The sequence below is a fragment of the Hypomesus nipponensis genome, chromosome 26 (genome assembly GCF_054491055.1).
Source record: "Hypomesus nipponensis isolate SF chromosome 26, ASM5449105v1, whole genome shotgun sequence".
NCBI lineage: Eukaryota > Metazoa > Chordata > Actinopteri > Osmeriformes > Osmeridae > Hypomesus > Hypomesus nipponensis.
In genome coordinates, this window is record NC_140386.1 from 2,359,096 (window position 1) to 2,382,008 (window position 22,913).

At 44.9% G+C, this 22,913-nt stretch overlaps 1 protein-coding gene across 4 annotated transcripts in view; it reads left to right on the forward strand.

Moving 5' to 3' along the window:
- opa1 (OPA1 mitochondrial dynamin like GTPase) overlaps positions 1-22,913 on the forward strand; it is a 124,781-nt gene that overhangs the window by 58,924 nt on the left and 42,944 nt on the right. For all 4 annotated transcript variants that reach the window (XM_084693206.1, XM_084693207.1, XM_084693208.1 and 1 more), the window contains 6 exons: positions 6,034-6,105; positions 6,199-6,298; positions 8,585-8,715; positions 8,825-8,897; positions 8,989-9,061; positions 9,522-9,637. In XM_084693206.1, the coding sequence (XP_084549332.1) occupies positions 6,034-6,105; positions 6,199-6,298; positions 8,585-8,715; positions 8,825-8,897; positions 8,989-9,061; positions 9,522-9,637 (565 nt within the window). The remainder of the gene's footprint in view (positions 1-6,033; positions 6,106-6,198; positions 6,299-8,584; positions 8,716-8,824; positions 8,898-8,988; positions 9,062-9,521; positions 9,638-22,913) is intronic.

Sequence of the window (22,913 nt, forward strand, 5' to 3'; positions counted from 1 at the left end):
TATAAATTACTGTAAGTATATTAGGGACCATTCTAATTGCCCATTATTTTAATAACCAAATAAGTCACTTTGATTTGCTATCGCTCGTGAAAGGCAGCATATTACACTTTCTCTGATCACAAGAAAGTTAGAATAGGCGCTTGTATTTGAGTGGGTGTATCAGTTATTCGCTAGCACACAGGGATTCAGGGATATGTTATGGGCACAGAGTGGAAGCTCCTGTGATTCAATATTTCTCAAAGCTTTGGCTTGACATTACCATCGGCTACCCATCAATGTTTGGGTACTGAAATCCGGGAGACGGGGGCAGGCCGTGCTGGTGTTTCTGATTGTCTGGTAGGTAGTATTTAACTTGAGACATGATGTATAACCCAACTTGGCAGACAACTTGCCTCCGTATGCCTGCGCCTTGTCCATTGTAGCAGGACAAGTTATGCCTTAGGCAAGGCTACTTCTCAGTGTTAGAAATACAAGGTGTTTTGAAATGGACACAATGGAAAATATGTATGTGGACAAAGCCGCCCTCCATAATTGCATTTACTCTTATTTCCGTAGCTATTGTGGTCTTAAACTAGCATAACTAAATATGTGTAAATATGTCTACATAAATACCAGTATAGAATTGTGAGATGAAGTGTTAAGAAATATTTGGACCATTAGCTTCCCTGCATAAGAACAGGTACTGACAGGAGGCGCTACGAGAACGCTGATCCATATGCCTCCCAAAAAAACTATTTACATAAAAATTGATTGTAGGAAAAAAGATGGAACTGTTGAAATGGGGAACATATTTAGAAACATTAAACAGCACTGGGTAAAAAAGTGCAAAATAGCAAACATATATACAAAGTGCTGGATTTCTTTGAAAGCACTTGGGGCAGTACCAGTCCCCTTTTGGCACACAGGCAATCCCCAAACAGCGAGGTGGAACCACAGCTCGCAGAGTTCACACTGGACCAACTCATGGATGGTGTCCATGTCCTCCTCTTCTGAGGAAGGGGATAGATAGCGGCAGACAGCGCAGTGTCCGTCAAGCTCGTCCACTTCTGCCAACTGCCTCTCCTTCTCTGCCCTCTTCCTCTCCTTTTCCTCCCTCTTCCTCTGCGCTTCCTCCCTCTTCGTCTGCGCCTCCGCCTGCCTCCAAAGCCGAGCTTCCTCCTTCTTCTCTTCCTCCTGTCGGACCAGCAGCTCATTGTACTCGTCGCTGGTGACGACACGAGCACCAAGTGGTGGCCTCCTCCTTACCACTGATAGCCGCTGGTCTTGGTGGTGGCCCATCACTGGGGGCATAAAAATGTCTCCCCACTTTGCTGACACCAGATCTGCGCGCACCAAAGGGTTGGATTGAGCAGGGCAATGGCAGGTGCAGGTTGGGCAGCAAAGGGTTGCTGCAGGAGGGGCTGGGCCGGTGGAGGAGCTGGGCCCAGTGGTGGTCGCCTTGGAAGGGGCCAGACCGGTGGTGGTTGCCATGATGGGGGCTGGGCCGGTGGTGGTCGCCGTGGAGGGGGCAGGTGTGACTTTGATCAGCTGAGGAGAAAAGATACGAGTTACAAAATATGTATTATAATTAAATTCTGTACTATTATTAATGTTCATATTATTACCATGGTATTGTTGGCCTGTCCTCCTGAAGGCTGGGAAAAGTTTTTTCCCCCCTCACCAGGCCAAGACGGGCATTATCGCAGTCCAAAATCCTCTTCAGAGGACCATACACCTTCACATCCAGCGGCTGTATTACATGGGTGGTGTGCGCAGGGAGGCACACAACCACCACGTTCTCCCTGCAGAACTGGATGGCTTCCCTATTCTTGTGAGGTTCCGCCTGGTCCACCACAAGTAACAGAGGCCTCTCTGGAGGGGCATGTTTGAAAAAGTGGCCTAGCCACTTCAGCCACAGGCCACTGTCCATATAGCCCTTTTCGGACCTGCTATAGATGGCACCAGGGGGGCCTTCCAGGGCATATGGAGCACTTGGGAGGCATCCAGTGAATATGACAAAGGGGGGTATGTCTGCTCCTGCAGCACTGATGCAGCAGTGCACAGTGATGTGCTCCTGGGTGGTGACTTGCTGTCTGTATATGTCTTTTTGCCTTTTGGCTGGGGACCCTGGCAAACAGCTCCGGGTGGCGAGCCTGGAACCGTGACCACCACTTGTCACTCAGGGCCCGCTCCAGATTGACTAGAAATGCCCTCCCTGAGGCTCTGACCATCTCCAGCACGTACACTTTTATGGTAGCCCGGCTCAATGGCCACCCATGATCTGCACATGGAGTACCTGATTAGCTCCTCTTCCTCCTCTGGAATGATGGCCAGGTTGCTGTGGGGCCCATGGCTGTACTTTATCGTCACCCAATGCTGAAGGGTGGTGGCAGGCATGCCACATTTCTTCGCCACTTCACTCACACTCCTCCCCCCCTCACCTCTACTACCCTTTCCTCCATCTCTTGAGGGGTGCAGGTCCTCCTACTCTTCGATGCTTTGGAAGCCTTAGCTTTAGAAATAGACAAAGAAAACGACAATCCTTTATTCAGGCTCACACATTTCCTCACACATAGTGAACACTTGTGTGGAGGGTGGTGGAGAACACCAGGGGACCAGACCTAGTGCTTCAAATGTCCTGACAAGGGACACAGGCAGGAGAGCAATCTGAAAATGTGCTTATTTAGTTTAGAACTAAAGTAATGTACAATAATTAGTCCAGTGCTTGCGTAACCAACGTGGATTGGTAAACGTAGTCCCCAAGTATAAATACATGCGTGCCAGAGGAGCCGTAGCCGGTAGTGTAATTAGTCGCGCTTGTAAATTGGAGGTCTCAGCTTGGAGAGATTGAACTGAGACTGAACGATTCACAAGCGCGACTACTTACAGTTGCATTGGATGTGTGTGTGATTCCTATGAGCAGTGTAGCTGTCTGTTAATATTGCGTTATCATTTGTGGCATAATAGATGAAGCTCGAGTCCTTCTAGATATTGTTTTTGCTGGTGCACCACGGTTAGGCTACAATACAGTATATTGATGATCAAATATATTGATCATGCTAAGTCTATTAATGAAGGCAAAAGACACCACAGGGATTTGAACCCCGTCCTGACAAAGCAGGAGTGCCACCACTGGAGTCAAAGGGAGCGCCACACAGTATTACATTCTACTGTACCTGTTTTCTATTTCATAATATAGTAAATAAGGTTGACTATTGCATCAGTAATAACTGTTCAGTCATTTTATTTGAAGTAAGAGAAATATCACGTCTTAACAGTAGTGTTCAGTCTAATGATTTTAGGTTGCGGTTGCATAAGACGCAACGTGACAGTTGAGAATTTTTTATAAGTGCTCTTATTGGGTAGCTTTGATAATCATTGTAAAGGAATACATTGGCATTAAATAAAAGATCAGTTTGACGTAATTCAATACATGATAATACATTTATATTGGTTTCAGTCAAAAAGACGTGTCATGACAGTCAATTTTCCTTAGGTGATTCTAGAATTAAACAGACGCGTAAACAAGACTTTAACAAGACATTTTAAAACAACATTTTATGAAATTATACGTCAAAACATACTTTAATATATTTCTGTTTAATGTAGACATTTGTAAGCTGATAAAACAAAGCTAAGAGAGCAGTTTCCCTTACGGAGATATGGCTCCGCCTAGCTAATTGCTATGCAAATTCCTCTCCCGGCACCATTTTTAAAGCCCATGATTCGACGATAGGCGGAGCTTTGCTACTTACTGTGCTCTTGTTGACAGCAGAAGTCCAACTGATGTCAATTTGATTTAGCTGGAAGCGGGAGAAAATTAACTTTGTAACAGTATCAAGTATACATTTTGCCAGGATGTAATTTTTATGGAAACGGAACACCATGAGTCTACAGTAGCTAGCATAGCAACTGGATTACCATAGCAACCAGAAACACAACTTTAGCTGCGAAGTTGGGTTCAAAGTGATTACAACTAGCCTGACATTGTCATACTCATAATATGAGTCTGAGAACTCTCCATTGGGCTGTGAGTATGGGGCGTGTTTCAACCGAACTTGTAAAACAAATGCCTCTTCGCTCAATTGGATAGACCTACAACCAATCAGAGCAACGTAATATGTTGTTTGTTGCAAACAAATTCAACCCAAGCGCTCTTTGGTGACGTGGTTGATTACGTTACTGTTCATCATCTGTCCATCATCATAAAGCCCGCCCTGACAATTTCATTGGTCCGAACAGCTCCTTTTCGGACATTGTTTTTCCCCAACCGAGGTTCCCCAGACCCAACTTTCCGACCCCAATTTTTTTTTTGTGGGCGGGGTTAAGTTGGGCTAGCAGGCAGGCTAAATTACAACCACTTGTATGATGTTAAATGGCTTCACATAGACATTAAACACAATCCTCAGAGAAATAATGTGAAATCAACAGAGCAAGGACTTACTACTCTGATATGAATGAAATGTTAGCGAATGAGGGGTGAGAAGCCCCCCTCCCCCTTGCTAATATTTAGTCTCCGCTGTTTGTCCAAAGCCAAATCTATTCTTGAGGTTCAAAAAAACTATTTGGCTCAAATGTGAGTAGTCGATCGCGTTATCTTCAGTCCTGTTGTTTGAAATAAACCTTTTAGCTCCGGCAATGGTCTCCCATTATTTATCACGTCACGTTTCAATTGAAAGTCCAGTTTCCAGACTCTCGCACGCGCCCTTCATTGAGGCAGAGGCATTGTTTGCCTCCTCTCTGCTTTTTCACTGTGGTTTTATGTCGGATCAGACTTATGGGGTATACACATACCTAAAAGACATTTCCTATTCTATAGATAGAAAGGACATATAATAAAAAGTTTTTAAAATAAAAAGTTTTTTAAAAGAAATCGCCTCGCTCCGCTCGGCTTGCTACTAATTTCAAAAACACAATGTTGGCAGCTCTGTGTATACCAACATGCACCAGGGTGAGCTTCAACAACAACAAACCCCGGTTTACAGCTAAACTCAGAAGGCTGAGGCTGGACAAAGAGGCCGCGTTTCGGAGTGGGGAGGAGTCGAAGAACAGGTTTAGCAAGGCGGTGGGGGAGGCTAAACTACTGTACTCAGAGAGACTAAAACAGCAATTATCTACAAACAACTCTGCTTCTGTCTGGAGAGGGCTCAGGCAGATTACCAACTTCAAGCCCAGAGCAGCCAGAACAACTTATAGCTCAATGCTCTCAAGACAGTGGAGATGGTTGTGAACTTCAGGACGAATACAGCCCCACTCACCCCCATCACCCTGTGCAACTCCCCAGTCAACACTGTGGAGTCTTTCAGCTTCCTGGGCACCATCCTCTCCCAGGACCTCAAGTGGGAACTGAACATCAGCTCCCTCACCAAGAAAGCACAACAGAGGATGTACTTCCTACGGCAGCTGAAAAAATTAAACCTGCCAAAGACAACGATGGTGCACTTCTACACAGCCATTATTGAGTCCATCCTCACCTCCGCCATCACCATCTGGTACGCTGCTGCCACTGCCAAGGACAAGAGCAGGCTGCAGCATATCATCCGCGCTGCTGAGAAGGTGATCGGCTGCAATCTTCCTACCCTCGAGGACCTGCATATCTCAAGGACTCTGGGGGCGAGCAAGGAAGATTGTGGCCGACTCGTCTCACTCGTCTCACTGCAGAAGGCTGCAGTCCATCACGACCAATACCACACACCACAAAAAAAAGTTTCTTCCCATCTGCTGTTGGCCTCTTCAACTAGGCCAAGTGTTCACACCGACTTTAATGTCTTAACACGTTGACATTTGCATTACAATACACAATTTGTATCTTTTGTGCCATTTGTATTTTTTTTTTGTAATTTTATACAAAAACTTCAGACCTCATGGCAAACCGCTAGTTTTGCCATGGCGTAGCATTGCATTAGGACACAAATAACTTGCAGTGCATCCCAAAGCGACAGACTTGTATGACCCAAACATTTGCTGGTCTTAGACTACTAACCAAGTATTAATGTCAAGCTTGAGGATATTTTAACTTAAAATCATGCAAAATATTTTTTGTTTTGATGCCAGACTATCTCCCTGAGTGTTAAAGGCCCAGGTATCCAGAGGATGGTCCTTGTGGATCTACCGGGATGCATCAACGTGAGTGCAACTCAAGATACTTTGAGTTAAACACAGATGTACAGTTGTGATAATACTGTGATGCTAATGCACATTTATGGATTTATATTCCAGACTGTGACCACAGGCATGGCTGCAGATACCAAGGAGACTATATTCAGCATCAGCAAGGCCTACATGGCAAATCCTAACGCCATCATCCTTTGTATCCAAGGTGAGACCCAGTAGTCAATATTGACAGATTATCTATTATCCATTAGGAATAGGACACGGTTTTTACTTAAACGTAGATGACCCATCTTAGTACTGCTTGCCCTATGCGTGCAGTTTAACCAAATGCACATTTGACAGTTGCAACAATCAGATATACAATTTCGGGTTGTCTCCAAAATGTGATTTTTTTTTGTATTGATATGAATAACCTGGTTTACAAGGCACAGCCAGTTATATTCAGAGGCAGTGTTTTGTTTGTGTTGTTTTGTATATTACTAAACAACAAGTAGGCCTACTTTGTGTATGTGACTATTACATTAGGTAGTGAAGAAGTCTCGTTGTGAACCCTATTGCTGTGAAAGTACCAAGTCAATGAGGTCAGGTGCCAAGTACAAGTTCAAGAAAAAATCTAATATTTATTACAGATCTGTAAGGTGTAGTTGTCTGATACGCTCAAGTTGAGCATCTCCAAGGACTGACCAATGAAAACAGGAATGAAAGGCAGTTAAATAGTATCACAATATGGGAGGTTTTACTCTCACATGAAACGTTTAGGGTGTGACATCAACATAGCCTTCGCAAGCACAGAAGGTGTCTACTAGGGATGGGCATTCGATTAAATTGTCTTAATCGATCGTCGGGAGAATTAACGATCGGTTTTCGATTAATCATTAACATTTTGAATGGCAGGGAGAGGAGGAAGAGGGAGAGTGTTTGGCTAGCCGTGTGTGTGTGTGTGTGTGTATCTGTGTTAGTGGTTTGGGCTCTGTAGGAATATAGGCTATATCAAAATGTAGTGAAAATAAAAAAAAACACAACGTGTTTCTGTATTACAAGAAGAACAACTATTTCTGTAACTCCTAGAAGCGGAGCCGACAGCAAGAAGCCAGTGATCAAACAAAACTGACCCTCGTTTTTTTCCGGCTAATTAACAAAGCTTCATAAAAACCTTTGCCCTCAATAATACTCAGGCTAAGGGTAGCATATCCATCTCGATGGACTTGCAGATCCGTTGGGAAATGTTCTCTGCTCATTGTGCATCGCAGCTCCTCCGTGCTAACGAGAGCAGGATGCACCACCACTAACCAGGGTCGGATGTACGTTCTTTAAGTGATACATCATTTGAGTCGTGGGGGAGTTGTATTTATACTCAGCTTTGCAGTGTTGGCAGTGAACAAAGTCATTTTTAAGTCAAAATGGTCTCACGCTACACTTCGCCGTGACCTCTTCATGTTTACTTTTAAAATACATGGAAACTTGCCGTTAACTGAGTAGGCTTGTGGCGTTTTTTCCCAAACATTGGCTTTGTTCTGTAAAATGTTTAAATCCTGCCACATAGCGAAATCCATTACATTCCTTCAAGACTCACACTACGCAAGGGAACACATATTAGTTTTATCGACGAACAAATGACGAAATTCTTAATGATCGATAATCGATCGTTGATTAATTATGCCCATCCCTAGTGTCTACGCATTCATGGTGCTAGATAGCGTTTGTTTAGTCTTTAGATGGCTCATAGAAATGGTAACCTTGGACCTACACTAGTGTCTCAGACATTCCTTAGTTGCATCTTGCAAATAACTAATTTATATGGCTATGCAGACATAAGCAAGCTTTAGCGAACAGCATAATGACAGTTTATTAAGGATACAAGCAACATAATTCAGAGATAGGCACATTTCTCTCCTGGACATGACCAAAGGTCATGTTCTCATGAGCTAATATAGCAGGGTATAGATCAAACATTGTTTATTATGTTCAAAACATTCAAAACTGTATAAGAGTCATAAGTAAGTAAGTAAGACTTTATTTATATAGCACATTTCATACAAGAATTGTAGCTCAAGGTGCTTAATAAACATAAACATAAAATCAATAAAAACAATAATACAAGTGATAAAAGTCATAATTAAAATAGCAACAATAATATAACTAATAAAAGTAGTAAAACCCTTCTGAGATAAAATTACTTAAATACTTCGGTAAAAAGGTAGGTTTTAAGCCGTCTTTAAAAAATGTCTAGTAATAAATTGATATGATAAAATGATAAAGTAATCATTAGTTGTAATCTTTAAATATTGTTAATTGATCAATGGTTTGTGACAGACCTCTTTAGTAGCAAGCTGCTACTCATTAGACAGCAGCAAGGACATTACACAAATGGCAAATGTGGGGGCAAAGAAGGGAAAAAAATAAAACACAACTTTGAATTGAACAAAGATATGTGTTCAATTCATAACTTTGTTCATAACTTTTCTCCCTTATTCATGTTCTGTTTTCTCAGATGGGTCAGTAGATGCTGAACGCAGTATTGTGACAGACCTGGTCAGTCAGATGGATCCCCAAGGGAAGAGGACCATTTTTGTCTTAACCAAAGTGGACCTGGCTGAGAAGAACCTGGCCAGCCCCAGCAGAGTAAAGCACCATTTTTATTGGTGCATTTTCCACATGTCCTCGGTGATGAGAAAAAAAGTGACTGTGGTCTTAATGAATAATTGTTTTTTCTTGTTCTGTTCTATAACAGATTCAACAGATAGTTGAAGGAAGGCTGTTTCCCATGAAGGCTCTGGGATACTTTGCTGTTGTGACAGGGAAAGGTGCGGTGCTCTGACTCTTTAAACTACTTTGGTATAACTTGTTCCTTCACTGAGCTGGATCAGCCATTACATGTGCTCTGCTCCTCTCCAGGCAGCAGCAGTGAGAGCATTGATTCTATCAAAGACTACGAGGAAGACTTTTTCCAGAACTCTAGGCTGCTGAAGTGAGTTTATCACCAAACTATTTGCTTTTAAAGGCAGGTTAGCTACGTTTTGTGACTTTAGGTAGGTAAGTAGAGAAGTAGCCCATAGGTAGACAGAGAAGTAGCTTGTCCAATCATTGCATTTGGTCTGAATGCTGTCCATTCATTTAGTTCAGTCCAAAATAAATGATTGGTTTGTGTTTATGACAGTCCTTGGACAGATATCTGATTTATTACATTTTGCTGTCAGACCTCTAGGTTTATTGGTTGCTAACAGGATGTGGAAGGAAGTTTATTTCAGCAAATATGACAAAAAGTGCTTCTCAACAACATAACCTACCCTGCCATTTAGGGATATTATATAATTGGTGGAGCAAAACAACTGACTTGCCTGTATGCGTGAATCTGAAAATAACATTGTACTCAATGGCATTCTGCTTTTCTCTGATGTCTGTGTTTGTAACCGTGCTTCTGCCCATAGGGACGGCATGCTGAAGGCCCACCAGGTGACCACCAAGAACTTGAGTCTGGCTGTTTCTGACTGTTTCTGGAAAATGGTGCGGGAGTCTGTGGAGCAACAGGCTGATGCCTTCAAAGGTAACCAGGAAGATTGCACCACCAGACACACCAACAGACCTTAAGCATGCTGGTGAACTTCAGCAGTCTGACAATCTGGATTAATTCAGAATGTCCCCCCTGTCTGTCTGAATTAATTTTAAGTTAACCTTCACAGCTTGGTGTCACCTGGGAATATGTTGTAGAACAGAACTGTCTGACCGTCGTCATACACCGATCAGCCAACATTATGACCAATATGACGATGTGAATAACACTGATAATCTCGTTATCATGGCATGGTCAATGGGTGGGATATATTAGGCATGAAAGTAAAAATTTTGTCCTCAGAGTTGATGTGATAGAAGTAGGAAAAATGGGCAAGTGTAAGGATTTGAGCGACTTTGACAAGGGCCAAATTATGATGGCTAGATGACTGGGTCAGAGCATCTCCAAAATTGCAGCTCTTGTGGGGTGTTCCTGGTCTGCAGTGGTCAGTACCTATCAAAAGTGGTCCAAGGAAGGAAAAGCAAAGAACCGGCGAAAAGGTCATGACCTAGGCACGAGGGGGAATGAAGGCTGGTCCGTGTGGCCCGATCCAGCTGACGAGCTACTGTAGCTCAAATTGCTGAAAATTTTCATGCTGGTTTAAACTGATGTTTACCGTATGCACCTTCTTGCCATAGTAAATTCCTTGTTTGTGCAAACTTACTTGGCAGATGAAGCTGATTCTGATAGAAAGGTGTCAGAGCACACAGTGCATCACAGTTCGTTGTGTATGGGTGAGGGATGGGCAGGTTAATCGAATATCCCTATATCCTAAAGTAAGTAGTATTCAAATACTTTTTTCCAATACTTATGAGCGCAGTTTAATTTTTTTAATGTTTTTTATTTTTTTTATAAAAAACCGTTGTGTCGTGAATTCTAATAGTTGTGACTTGAGAAACGATCAAAACATCATCAAAAAAGGTAGGCTACGTGACCCTCCGTTCTGCTCCGAATCTCCTTTCATTTCATTTGGCGCTACAAGAAGCTTAGTGTCCTGGCTAAGCAGTACCTCGTAGCAACCTCAGTTTCTGTAGAGAGTCTTCGCCGGCCTGCTCGTAAATCGACTCCGTACTCGCCTCTCACCTGAGCATGTTTACATGCTAATTTTCCATGCGAAGGGATAATGCAGTTGAGGCTTATAAAAATGTTACCGGTAGCCATGTAACGTAATCAGCTATTTTTGCATTGTGTGGTGGCGCACCGTATCCTATAGGATTCCAGTTCCAAGTTAATATGCAATATTTCTCCATGTGTGTCTTTCATTTTTATCAAGGATAGCCTACCCAATGTGTTTAATTTCGTCCAATGTATTTTTGTACTTTTTATTTCACATAATAAGCTAAGCATTATTCTGCCTAGTCTAAGAGCCTACGTCTGAAGACGCAGCATTTTTTCAAGTTAATTTGTCTTTTCGACATGTTATAAATGTATCTTTCATTTGTTTTCTTTATTTAACCCTTATTTAATAATAGCTAATAATAATAATAGCTTAACAGTCACAATTATTGCCAGAATGTGTGGTGGTTCACGTGTTTACTGTATGCTTTGTGCCATGTCAGGCTAATAACCGAACCGCATTAATAAAAATAGATTATCCGGATATTTGAAAATAATTTCAGGTACTATTCGAATAGTGAAATCATTTTAAATCCCCATCCCTAGAATGGGACTGCATAGCTGTAGACTAGTCAGGGTGCCCATGCTGACCCCTGTCCACTGCCGAAAGCACCTACAATGGGCATGTGAGCATCATAACTGGACCGCAGAGAAATGGAAGAAGGTGGCCTGGTCTGATGAATTACGTTTTCTTTTACATCATGAGCATGGCCGGGCGCATGTGCGTCACTTACCTTGGGAACGCATCACACCAGGATGCACTATGGGAGCAGAGGCTGCTGGGATGCTTTGGGATATGTTCTGCTGAGAAACCTTGGGTCCTGCCATTCATGTGGATGTTACTTTGACACATACCACCAACCTAAGCTTTGTTGCAGACCTGCTATGCCCTTTCATGGAACCAGTATTCCCTGATGGCAGTGGCATCAGCAGGATAATGTGCCCTGCAACAAAGCAGGAATGGTTCAGGAATGGTTTGAGGATCACAACAACAAGTTCAAGGTTTTGACTTGGCCTCAAAATTCCCCAGATTTCAATTCAATCAAGCATCTGTGGGAAGTGCTGGACAAACAAGTCAGATCCATGGAGGCTCCACCTTGCAATTTACAGGACTTAATGATCAGCTGCTAACAGTTTGATGCCAGATACCACTGCACACCTTCAGAAGTCTAGCGGAGTTATAACAGCTGAATTGATGCAGCTGCCATTTTGAGTTCATGAGATACAGTTTCCTCGCTACTTCTCCTACAAATGTTGTCCGATCTTCACCAGATTCAGCACAGATAATCTTCCAACCAATCCTCACAAAAGCTATCACATGTTTTTTTGATTTTCTAAACCGTTTGCCTGGTACAGCCAATCAAAATCTGCAGCAGAGCCATCAAACAGGAAGTTGGGTCGTATCTCAACATATCTTAGATGTATTTACACCAAACTTGCTGTATGTACTCTGAACCCTGTTCTGATGGTGTCCAAAATGTATTTTGCTTTATTTGAACTGCTTGGCCACTTCATTGCTGCTTGCAGCTATATTCAATATTCTTCTTCTGCCATGGGAGTCTATAGCAGCCCATAGCACTGCTTGCAGTAAAGTTGTAATATTTTGCAGTGGACAGTCTGAACTAATACCATAGCAAATTTGGAGTCTAACTCAAACCCTTTAGCGCTAACTAATGGGGCATAGTTGGAGGTATGTTTACATACGCTGGAAGTACTCTGGTGATAACTGAACTCACCCTGACAATCAGTACACACAGCCTTAGTTTTGTCAGTCGAGCAACTATTTGAAATGGACTTCCCATCTAAAAGCCCTCTCTCTATCATTCAGCTACCGTTGGTAGTCGAAGTCATGTGACAACAGGTGATACCCAGGGTAAAAAAAAAAACCTTGCGTTAACGGGACTTTTTTTTGGTCGTGTTAAATTGAGATTGCGTTACGCATTATTAACATTTTAACTTTGACAGCCCCAATCGCTTGGATCGCGTTGCGTTGCCACCCACAATATATATATATATATATATGTATGTGTGTGTGTGTGTGTATATATATAAATATATATACTTACTTTCAAATTCAGTCTTGTCCCATTACGTAACTTTGTTCTGTGGGTAACTAGCTATCTAGCCCGGCTGGGACTCCCTAGTCGTATCGACAGATTAGCAGAGACTTCGAGTACAGTAATATAATAACACGGTTTTTATACATGTCAACATGTATGTCTATTAAACATTTTTGTATTTTGTATAGGCTATAAGTTGTATTTTGATCGATATTGCGAGTACGTAAACCCAAGTCTGCACACTTTGCTATGACGTTATACGAACTACCACAGTGACTTCAGAGAACTACAACTCTGCATTAGTCTGTCTGACACGCCCCCGAGCGTGGTGCACTGTGGGAAGGCAAGCGATTTGCGTCGCTGCAGTGTAAACGCACCTTTAACATCATGACATTAGCCTCTGTTGCCCGACACATACGACAGCGGTCTGTGATGCATCTGTTTTCAATCGTTAAAATAAAAATTATTCAAAGATAAATGTTTGTTTTAGGATTTATGACATTAGATTACAAGTAAACAATTTGTTGGTGAAATTATAATTATTTGTTGTTTTAAACCAGTGTAGCTCACTGCAACGCTGTACGCGACACACTAGTAAGAAAAAAGATTTCACCACTGTGTAGGAAACCAAACGGCGACAGTACATTTTCAGCACTCCCCTTACTTAAATCAAAAGTCCCAGATTGTTTCACCAATTGAAAAACTAATCTGATAACCAACCTGATAACCAATCTGATAAACTTCAATGCCACAGCTTAAACTGTATGCCAATTTGTTCACAAAGGTTTCCTCTACAGGGCTGTGAAAACAGCTAACATCTTCCAGTTGGGACTTTTGTTTTGAGATATTTGAGTTTGTCCGATGATTGCCCCTGTTTTAGACCTCAAACTGTAAAGCAAGCAATAACGCTAGTTTCCTGCTCAACCGTAGAGTATCTGGTTTGGCACCGGTTGAATTTCTTTGAAAAGAAATATACTGGACCGTTTACTCTATCAACATCTACCTGAAGAACTGCCCCAGCTCCTGTACCACTGGCATCAACTTCCATTTTAAATGGTCTGTTAAAGTTTGGAGCTGCGAGAATGGGGATCGTAAAGAGTAGTGCTTTAGCCTATTCAAAAGCGCGTTAACAGTCTGCTGTCCAACTGAACCATAGGGCTGAGTAGGGAGGTAAGTGGAGCGGTTATGCATGGCAAACTCCTAGAACAATAAAAATGGAACCCCTTTATTCCAGTCTGAATTTGTTGCTCAACAATATTTTGTAAGCATCCCCTTCAGTCTGGAGCCATCTTTCTAATGCACCCTGGCTCTTGGGATCTCAAGTCTTTTATCTGTCAGGTACACAGAACAACACAAGGTCAGACTGGGCACTGAAATTCTTGAGACAAGACAACGCAAGCACCTGGCATAATGTACTCGTCTCTCGTCTCGTCTCGTCATCTTCCGCTTGTCCGGGGATCGGGTCGCGGGGGCAACGACCTAAGCAGGGAGGCCCAGGCTTCCCTCTCCCCGGCCACTTCCACCACCTCTTCCTGGGGGACCCCGAGGCGTTCCCAGGCCAGCCGAGTGACATAGTCCCTCCAGCGTGTCCTGGGTCTTCCCCGGGGCCTCTTCCCAGTGGGACGTGCCCGGAACACCTCACCAGGGAGGCGTCCAGGAGGCATCCTAATCAGATGCCCGAGCCACCTCAGCTGGCTCCTCTCGACGCGGAGGAGCAGCGGTTCTACTCTGAGCCCCTCCCGGATGACCGAGCTTCTCACCCTATCTCTAAGGGAGAGCCCGGACACCCTGCGGAGAAAGCTCATTTCGGCCGCTTGTATTCGCGATCTCGTTCTTTCGGTCACTACCCATAGTTCGTGACCATAGGTGAGGGTAGGAACGTAGATCGACTGGTAAATAGAGAGCTTCGCCTTTCGACTCAGCTCCTTCTTCACCACGACGGACCGATGCAGAGCCCGCATCACTGCGGACGCCGCACCGATCCGCCTGTCGACCTTGCGCTCCATTCTTCCCTCACTCGTGAACAAGACCCCGAAATACTTGAACTCCTCCACTTGGTTCAGGATCTCCTCCCCGACCCGGAGATGGCACTCCACCCTTTTCCGGTCGATAACCATGGCCTCAGATTTGGAGGTGCTGATTCGCATCCCAGCCGCTTCACATTCGGTTGCGAACCGCTCCAGTGAGAGCTGAAGGTCACGGCCCGATGAAGCCAACAGGACCACATCATCTGCAAAAAGCAGCGACCCGATCTTGAGGTCACCAAACCGGACCCCCTCAACACCCTGGCTGCGCCTAGAAATCCTGTCCATATAGGTAATGAACAGAATCGGTGACATAGGGCAGCCCTGGCGGAGTCCAACCCTCACCGGAAACAAGTTCGACTTACTACCGGCAATGCGGACCAAACTCTGGCACCGGTCGTACAGGGACCGGACAGCCCCGATCAGGGAATCCGGTACCCCGTACTCTCGGAGCACCCCCCACATGAGCCCCCGAGGGACACGGTCGAACGCCTTTTCCAAATCCACAAAACATGTGTAGACTGGTTGGGCGAACTCCCACGTACCCTCCAGGACTCCGCGGAGGGTATAGAGCTGGTCCACTGTTCCACGGCCAGGACGAAAACCACATTGCTCCTCCTGAATCCGAGGTTCGACAATCCGGCGGACCCTCCTCTCCAGGACCCCCGAATAGACTTTCCCAGGGAGGCTGAGGAGTGTGATCCCCCTAAAGTTGGAGCACACCCTCCGGTCCCCCTTTTAAAGAGGGGAACCACCACCCGGTCTGCCAGTCCAGAGGCACTGTCCCCGATGTCCACGCGATGTTGCAGAGTCGTGTCAACCAAGACAGCCCTACAACATCCAGAGCCTTAAGGAACTCCGGGCGGACCTCGTCCACCCCAGGGGCCCTGCCACCGCGGAGCTTTTCAACCACCTCGGCGACCTCGGCCCCAGAGATAGGAGGGCCCCCCCCGATGTCCCCAGACTCTGCCTCCACGTCGGAAAACGTGTTGGTGGAATTAAGGAGGTCCTCAAAGTATTCCTTCCACCGATCCAGGACGTCCCCCGTCGAAGTCAGCAGCGCACCGTCCCCACCGTATACAGTGTTGACAGAGCACTGCTTCCCCCTCCTGAGTCGCCGGATGGTGGTCCAGAACCTTTTTGAAGCCGTTCGGAAGTCATTCTCCATGGCCTCGCCGAACTCCTCCCATGCCCGGGTTTTTGCCTCCGCGACCGCCAGAGCCGCGTTCCGCTTGGCCTGCCGGTACACATCAGCTGCCTCAGGAGTCCTACCAGCCAATAAAGCCCGATAGGCCTCCTTCTTCAGCTTGACGGCATCCCTCACCTCCGGAGTCCACCACCGGGTCCGAGGGCTACCGCCGCGACATGCACCGACCGCCTTGCGGCCGCAGCTCCAGTCAGCCGCTTCAACAATGGAGGCCCGGAACATGGCCCATTCGGACTCAATGTCCCCGGCCCCCCCCGAGACATGATCGAAGCTCTCCTGGAGGTGGGAGTTGAAGCTCCTTCTGACAGAGGGTTCCGCCAGCCGTTCCCAGCAGACCCTCACATTACGTTTGGGCCTGCCAGGCCTGACCGGCGTCCTCCCCCACCATCGGAGCCAACTCACCACCAGGTGGTGATCAGTTGACAGCTCCGCCCCTCTCCTCACCCGAGTGTCCAAGACATGCGGCCTCAAGTCCGACGACACGACTACGAAGTCGATCATCGAACTGAGACCTCGGGTGTCCTGGTGCCAGGTGCACATATGGACACCCTTATGCTTGAACATGGTGTTCGTTATGGACAAGCCGTGTTTAGCACAGAAGTCCAACAACAGAACACCACTCGGGTTCAGATCGGGGGGGCCGTTCCTCCCAATCACGCCCCTCCAGGTCTCACTGTCATTGCCCACATGAGCATTGAAGTCCCCCAGGAGGACGAGGGAATCCCCGGGAGGAGCGCTTTCCAGCACCCCCTCCAGAGACTCCAAAAAGGGTGGGTACTCTGAGCTGCCGTTTGGTGCATAAGCACAAACGACAGTGAGGACCCGTCCCCCCACCCGAAGGCGGAGGGAGGCTACCCTCTCATCCACCGGGGTGAACCCCAATGTACAGGCACCGAACCGAGGGGAAACAAGTATTCCCACCCCAGCTCGACGCCTCTCACCAAGGGCAACTCCAGAGTGGAAGAGAGTCCAGCCCCTCTCAAGGAGACTGGTTCCGGAGCCCGTGCCGTGCGTCGAGGCGAGGCCGACTATATCTAGCCGGAAACTCTCTACCTCGCGCACCAGCTCAGGCTCCTTTCCCGCCAGCGAGGTGACGTTCCACGTCCCTAAAGCTAGCTTCTGCAGCCGAGGATCAGACCGCCAAGGCCCCCGCCTTCGGCCGCCGCCCGTCTCACACTGCACCCGACCCCCATGACCCCTCCTGCGGATGGTGAGCCCACTGGAAGAGGGTCCCACGTTGTCTCTTCGGGCTGTGCCCGACCGGGCCCCATGGGAAAAGGCCCGGCCACCAGGCGCTCGCCATCGAGCCCCACCCCCGGGCCTGGCTCCAGGGGGGGGCCCCGGTGACCCGCTTCCGGGCAGGGGCAACTGGGAACCATTGTTGTGTTTCTTCATGGTTGGTTTTTTGAGCCACGCTTTGTCTGGTCTTTCACCTGGAACCTGTTTGCCTTGGGAGACCCTACCAGGGGCATAAAGCCCCCGACAACATAGCTTCCAGGATCACTAGGACACGCAAACCCCTCCACCGCGGTAAGGTGGTGACTCACGGAGGGGGGCATAATGTACACAGAACGAAATTAACATCTATGCTGAGCTTAAATAAGTGAAACTTCCTAAATATACAGATAGCAATAAATAATCCACTACACTAACCCTAATACAAAAACTTCCTAAATATACAGATAACAATAAATAATAACTACTTACTAACCAAGAGTGAGGTCATGCCGGGAAATATCAAACTGAGGCTGGAACGTATTGAGGTTTGATATTTCCCGGCATGACCGAACGGTCGAGGTTAGTAAGTAGTTTATTATATGGCATTTTTAGCTTCTTTTCATTTTGTAAAAATAAATGGTACCTCTAGGCTAATTGTTGCTAGCTCTCAAGTCTTCTCACGCTGTGTTTCATGTGTTGCCTAGCAACTCATTACTTTTGATAGAAAGCGGACAACATGGTTCTGCTAAAATGGCTGTAATTTCAACACGAAATAACGACACAAGTGTTTAAAAGAGTCTAGTCTTCATCCTCACTTTCGATTACAAATCTTTTCAGCACATCTGGATAGTAAAACTCAGCAGCTGACTCGTCGCTCATTTTGAAGATGACGTCAGAGGGCAATACGGAGCCGTATTGACCGCTGAGGAGGGCAATACGCGTCTGGCATGACTACCCATTAGCCAATCAGAACGCTCGTACCGTCGTTGCCATATAATAATACACTATATTAACCCTAAATTCCCATAGAATCTATTCAACCTATAACCTATTCTAACCTAGGTGGAGTACAGTACAATAGGATGATATGCACTGGAGGTTTGATGTGTGATGGCTCGTGTTTGCATCACAGGAGCAAATAGTTTTGACGTGAAGTTGGAACCTTGATCCAATTGTAACATCTTGGGTAGGCCAAACGTGGTGAAAAACGTAATCAAGACCTTAATCACTGCTTTTTTCACTGCGCAAGCTGGAAACACTGGAAGGTCTGTATTTGGATCTGAATCTGAGTAAGCGGGACCAGGTTTGTTCAACACCTCCATTATGGGGATTACTCTACCCCCAGCAAGATCATTACCTAATAACAGAGCCACACCCTTGACTAGCAATTTGGGCACTACCCCAACACGGAAACAGCCAGACACCAAATCTGATGACCGATAAACCCAATCCAGAGGTACTGAAACTGTACCCATTTTGTTTCCCGTTGGCAAAACATGAGACCCACAACCAGGGGCTGGACAGGACCAAAGCAAAGAAAGTAAAATACAGCCCACCCCCTTACCCGTCCTAACTACTTATCAAACAATACTTGCTAACTGGCGCTCGAACAGAACGCCCTAACCAAAATACAGGGGGTGGTCTGCCCAGGTCTAACCTAGTGTGTTCAGACAAGGAAGTTACCCTACGGGCAGGGATGTAGTGGGGGCTAAACGCACGTAAACGCCGTTTACGCACCTCCCGAAATTTGGAAATAGCGTTTGTCCACCTCTAAATAGCGTTTATGCGCGTTTACGCAGATCAAAGTTCCCTGCGCCTCGTATTCTGCCGTTGGAATAATCCTAAATCTTTTTGGTGTAATTTTAAAACACCAAAGACTACATTTCATATTGTTTAACATATAAATGGTATAGTCTGAATCATTTCATCTGCGCTGTATGGTCTGTGACCCTCCAATCAATGCATTGCGGCTGCGGCAGCGACACCCATCAGGATCCACAAAGTATGTACACACATACACGTTGTGGATTAGTCAGGCGATTTTTTTGAGTGCTCCCACTTCCACAGATGCCCGCTAAAGGCCTCAAGTACAGATTAAGATCAATTCACGTTTGTAAACATTGTTTATAATAATAATAAATAATAATAAATAAACAGGGTTCTCAAGCCTCTGTGAAGGGGCTGAAATACGTGTCCCACGGTCAATGCGTGTAGTTTTTTTGGCGATCGTACGTTTGGTACTAGGTAAGCACAATAGACGCGAACACACGTGAAAGCTCGTCTTGGGGGGGGGGATCTCCGGGAATCTCACTCCACACGACCCTGTAAATAAATAAATAATACAATTCATAGTTTACCCACCTCTAATTTTACCACTACACCACTGCCTAAGGGTGAATCCAGGGCGTATTGCCTAACACGCCCAAGGTACTTCCCCTCCTCCCTGGGAAGACAAAAAGAAACAAAAGATTAACAATGGTAATGGTAAAACAACAGTCAATAACAATAGGGGCCCGTTCTCCATACGTCGCTTATTACATACGAGATCAAATGACACACCCAAGATGACATCATCTTGCTAATCATGATCTGGCTAATTTGGTTCTTTGAACACCCATGTTGTTTATAATTAGTATAGCTGGATTGAGTTATGCGTTGGTCTAAAAGGGGGTATGTATCAATATTAGAAACCTTGATCAGCAACGCTACTATTGGCTGCTCACGTAAGTCTATGGCTGCTCACCATGGCCAAAAAGAGCACCCTATTTTTTCCGCAACAGAGCCAACAGCTTGCTCAAAGGTTACTCCAAATTTGAAGATTTAATCAGAAAATTTGGGAACACCTCAAAGTCTGCAAAATCCAAGAAAGAGGGCTTGCAAAAAGTAGCAGACCAATTAATAGCAGTGACCATGTTAGATGTTTTATCTCTTATTACAGTAGGCTAGGCCTATGTTTTTGTATTTTTATACTTTGTTTATCATCTTTAATGTCATGTAATATGATTTCAGCACATTTGACGTAAATGATACCCTCACGAAAAAAACGATAGGCTAGGCAGGCCTATCTCTCAAAGTATAGGTGAGTACTCGCGCTGTGCTTTAGGATCCATCTATCACGCAATGAGCAATTAATTCGGTTGCATTTTAAATTCTGCTAATTATTCTTGCACCTTTTGCAACAGGGTTGTTGTCTTAAAAACGGATAAGACATGGTTGTATCACCTCTGCTTGTAAAGCCACAATCAAATCCTGTTTACATAAAATAAACCTGCTCCCGAGTAGGTTCAAGCTTACGGACTTGTTGCTATGACAGCAAGTCCAGGATGAGCTTCGAAGAACAGAACAATCCAAGATCATGACAAATCATACACAATCAAATTCAGCTAACTGAGTTGGCAACGTACGGAGAACGGGCCCTTGGTCTATCAGCCAAACACACAGAGACCTCGTTCCAACAGTGGCACAGATATACAGCTGAAAGGATGATGGGATTGGATGATGGGAACAGGAGTTAGCTGAACATGATACCGGGAGGGAGGAGTCAGTGATGAGTGGCAATGAGGGTGATTGGCGCTGTCAGGCCAAATAGTGTCCTAGGGCCAAATACTGTCCTACCTGACATCACAATGCAGTTCCGAAGCAAGGACGTGTCCGTCGCAATGCCGACCTTAAATTCCTGAGAGTTTCCTGCTAGCATGCGTAGCTGTCACGGTTGCTATACTGGTTACTTGGTAGGAAGTTTTGTATTCAGGCTTATTTAAACCAGTTTGTTACGAGACAGAATTTAAAAGTACAAAAATCCCACCAGGAGCACCAACGACATCGGCGACCCTTCGCCATGCCTCATTTTTTTTGTTAACATATCTGTACAAATACAGAGACGTATCAAACAGGGCTGGATATACAGCCACATAGACGATCAATTTGTCCTCCATCTTGAAACTGAAATCTAGATATGTTTACCATGGTTGCTACATTATGAGAAACAAGAAAACAATCCGATTGGCCATTGCAATTGAAGTTGAGAATATCAACTCTAATCGCTTGGATCGCGTTGTGTCGCTACCCACAATGCACCACACAAGCGATTGACCTGGCTCCATTGAAAATTAATGGAAAGCACGTTGCCACTCGCATCGCGTTGCTGCAGTGTACACGCACCGTTACAAAAAATAATCAAATCATGCCACTTCCTATCACCACCTAACAGAGACACAGAGCAACAATTACTTCACGAAAGTGATAAGACACATTACTAAAGGAAGTGTGTGTAGGTTATGAACTCTGAACTCTCCCCACACACTTTCCCAATACGTGCTGTTTCCCTCTCTCCAAGCGCAGGCCACAATGGGGCATAAATGCGGTGGCTGCAGTGAGGTTTAGAAGTAGCCCAAAAACCGCCACCCAAAAAATAAAAATCATCCGCAACACTGTTTTCAAAGTAGCCTTATTTGGCTAGAAACCGTGTATATGGCAACCCTGGCAGTGACTGACCTTCAGGGACAAGTGGGGGGAGGTGCAGGACACACTTGTGGTATCTTGCCTCCAACTTTTATTTTGGCAACCCAGTCATTTGGAGCATATGAACATCAACAATATTAGAGAAGCTGACAAAGTTAAATGCGCTTTTCTCTACTTACAACGTGGATAGCCGGTCACATGAGCCCAGAGTCTATCCAGACAAGGGCGTTACTGACAATCGCTTCACAGTTTTGGGAGGCATATTTTCAGTTTGCAGATTGTAGTGTTTGAATAGCGATATCCATACTGACACGTTTGAATCAGCTTTTTTCAGAGAGGGTTTTTTATTAATGAATGAATACAATAAGAGTAAATGCTTAAAATATCAATACAAGGGAAATACTTAAGGGGAAGTTTAAGTCATATGTAAGGACCATTTTTTACACAGGATTGCCATATTTCTTTGTTGTCATGCAACTGTTTCAACTAGGCTTATGTGAGGCTGCCATATAGCCTATCACCATTCCCTCATGCACTAAGCGAAATGAGAAGAGAACTGTTCCATTCTACACTGAACTTGGTATTTTCAAGTGTAAATTAGCAGCAAGAAATGCATGCTTTTTAATCTATGCAATCTTCATAAGTAGGCCTATGCATAATTATTGAAAATATACAGAAAAGATTTAGCTGCAACAGCAATGGTGGATTCCTCCTTCAAAATGGCAAAATGTAATGTAAAATTGACATAATAGATAGTTACACTGGGATTAACCAGAAGATTTTAATAAGTAATTTCTTTCAGAAAAAAAATAAAATAATGTTTATATTTCTGACTGGATTAGAACCCACCACTCTTTGCACATCAGCGCTGTGTCTCATCCTGCTAAGCCATTCACAGACTTAGACTTTTAATTGTTCAGTTGTAATTTAGTCCTATTTATATATGTGACATAAAAAACGGGATGACTGGGTTGCTGCTGTAAAGAATAGCTTACTCACTCGTGCTTTGCAGAGGTTGTTTGGGGTGCCATAACTTGCCATGGAAGAGAATTTCAAATCATGCCTAGCATCAGTGGCGATGTGTCCTTGCTTAGGTAACTGAAATGAATTTGCGCAACAGGCAAGGGATTCACTTTGAACAATCAATATACTTCATTTGAGCTGTGAACCTGGCTTGTTTTGCA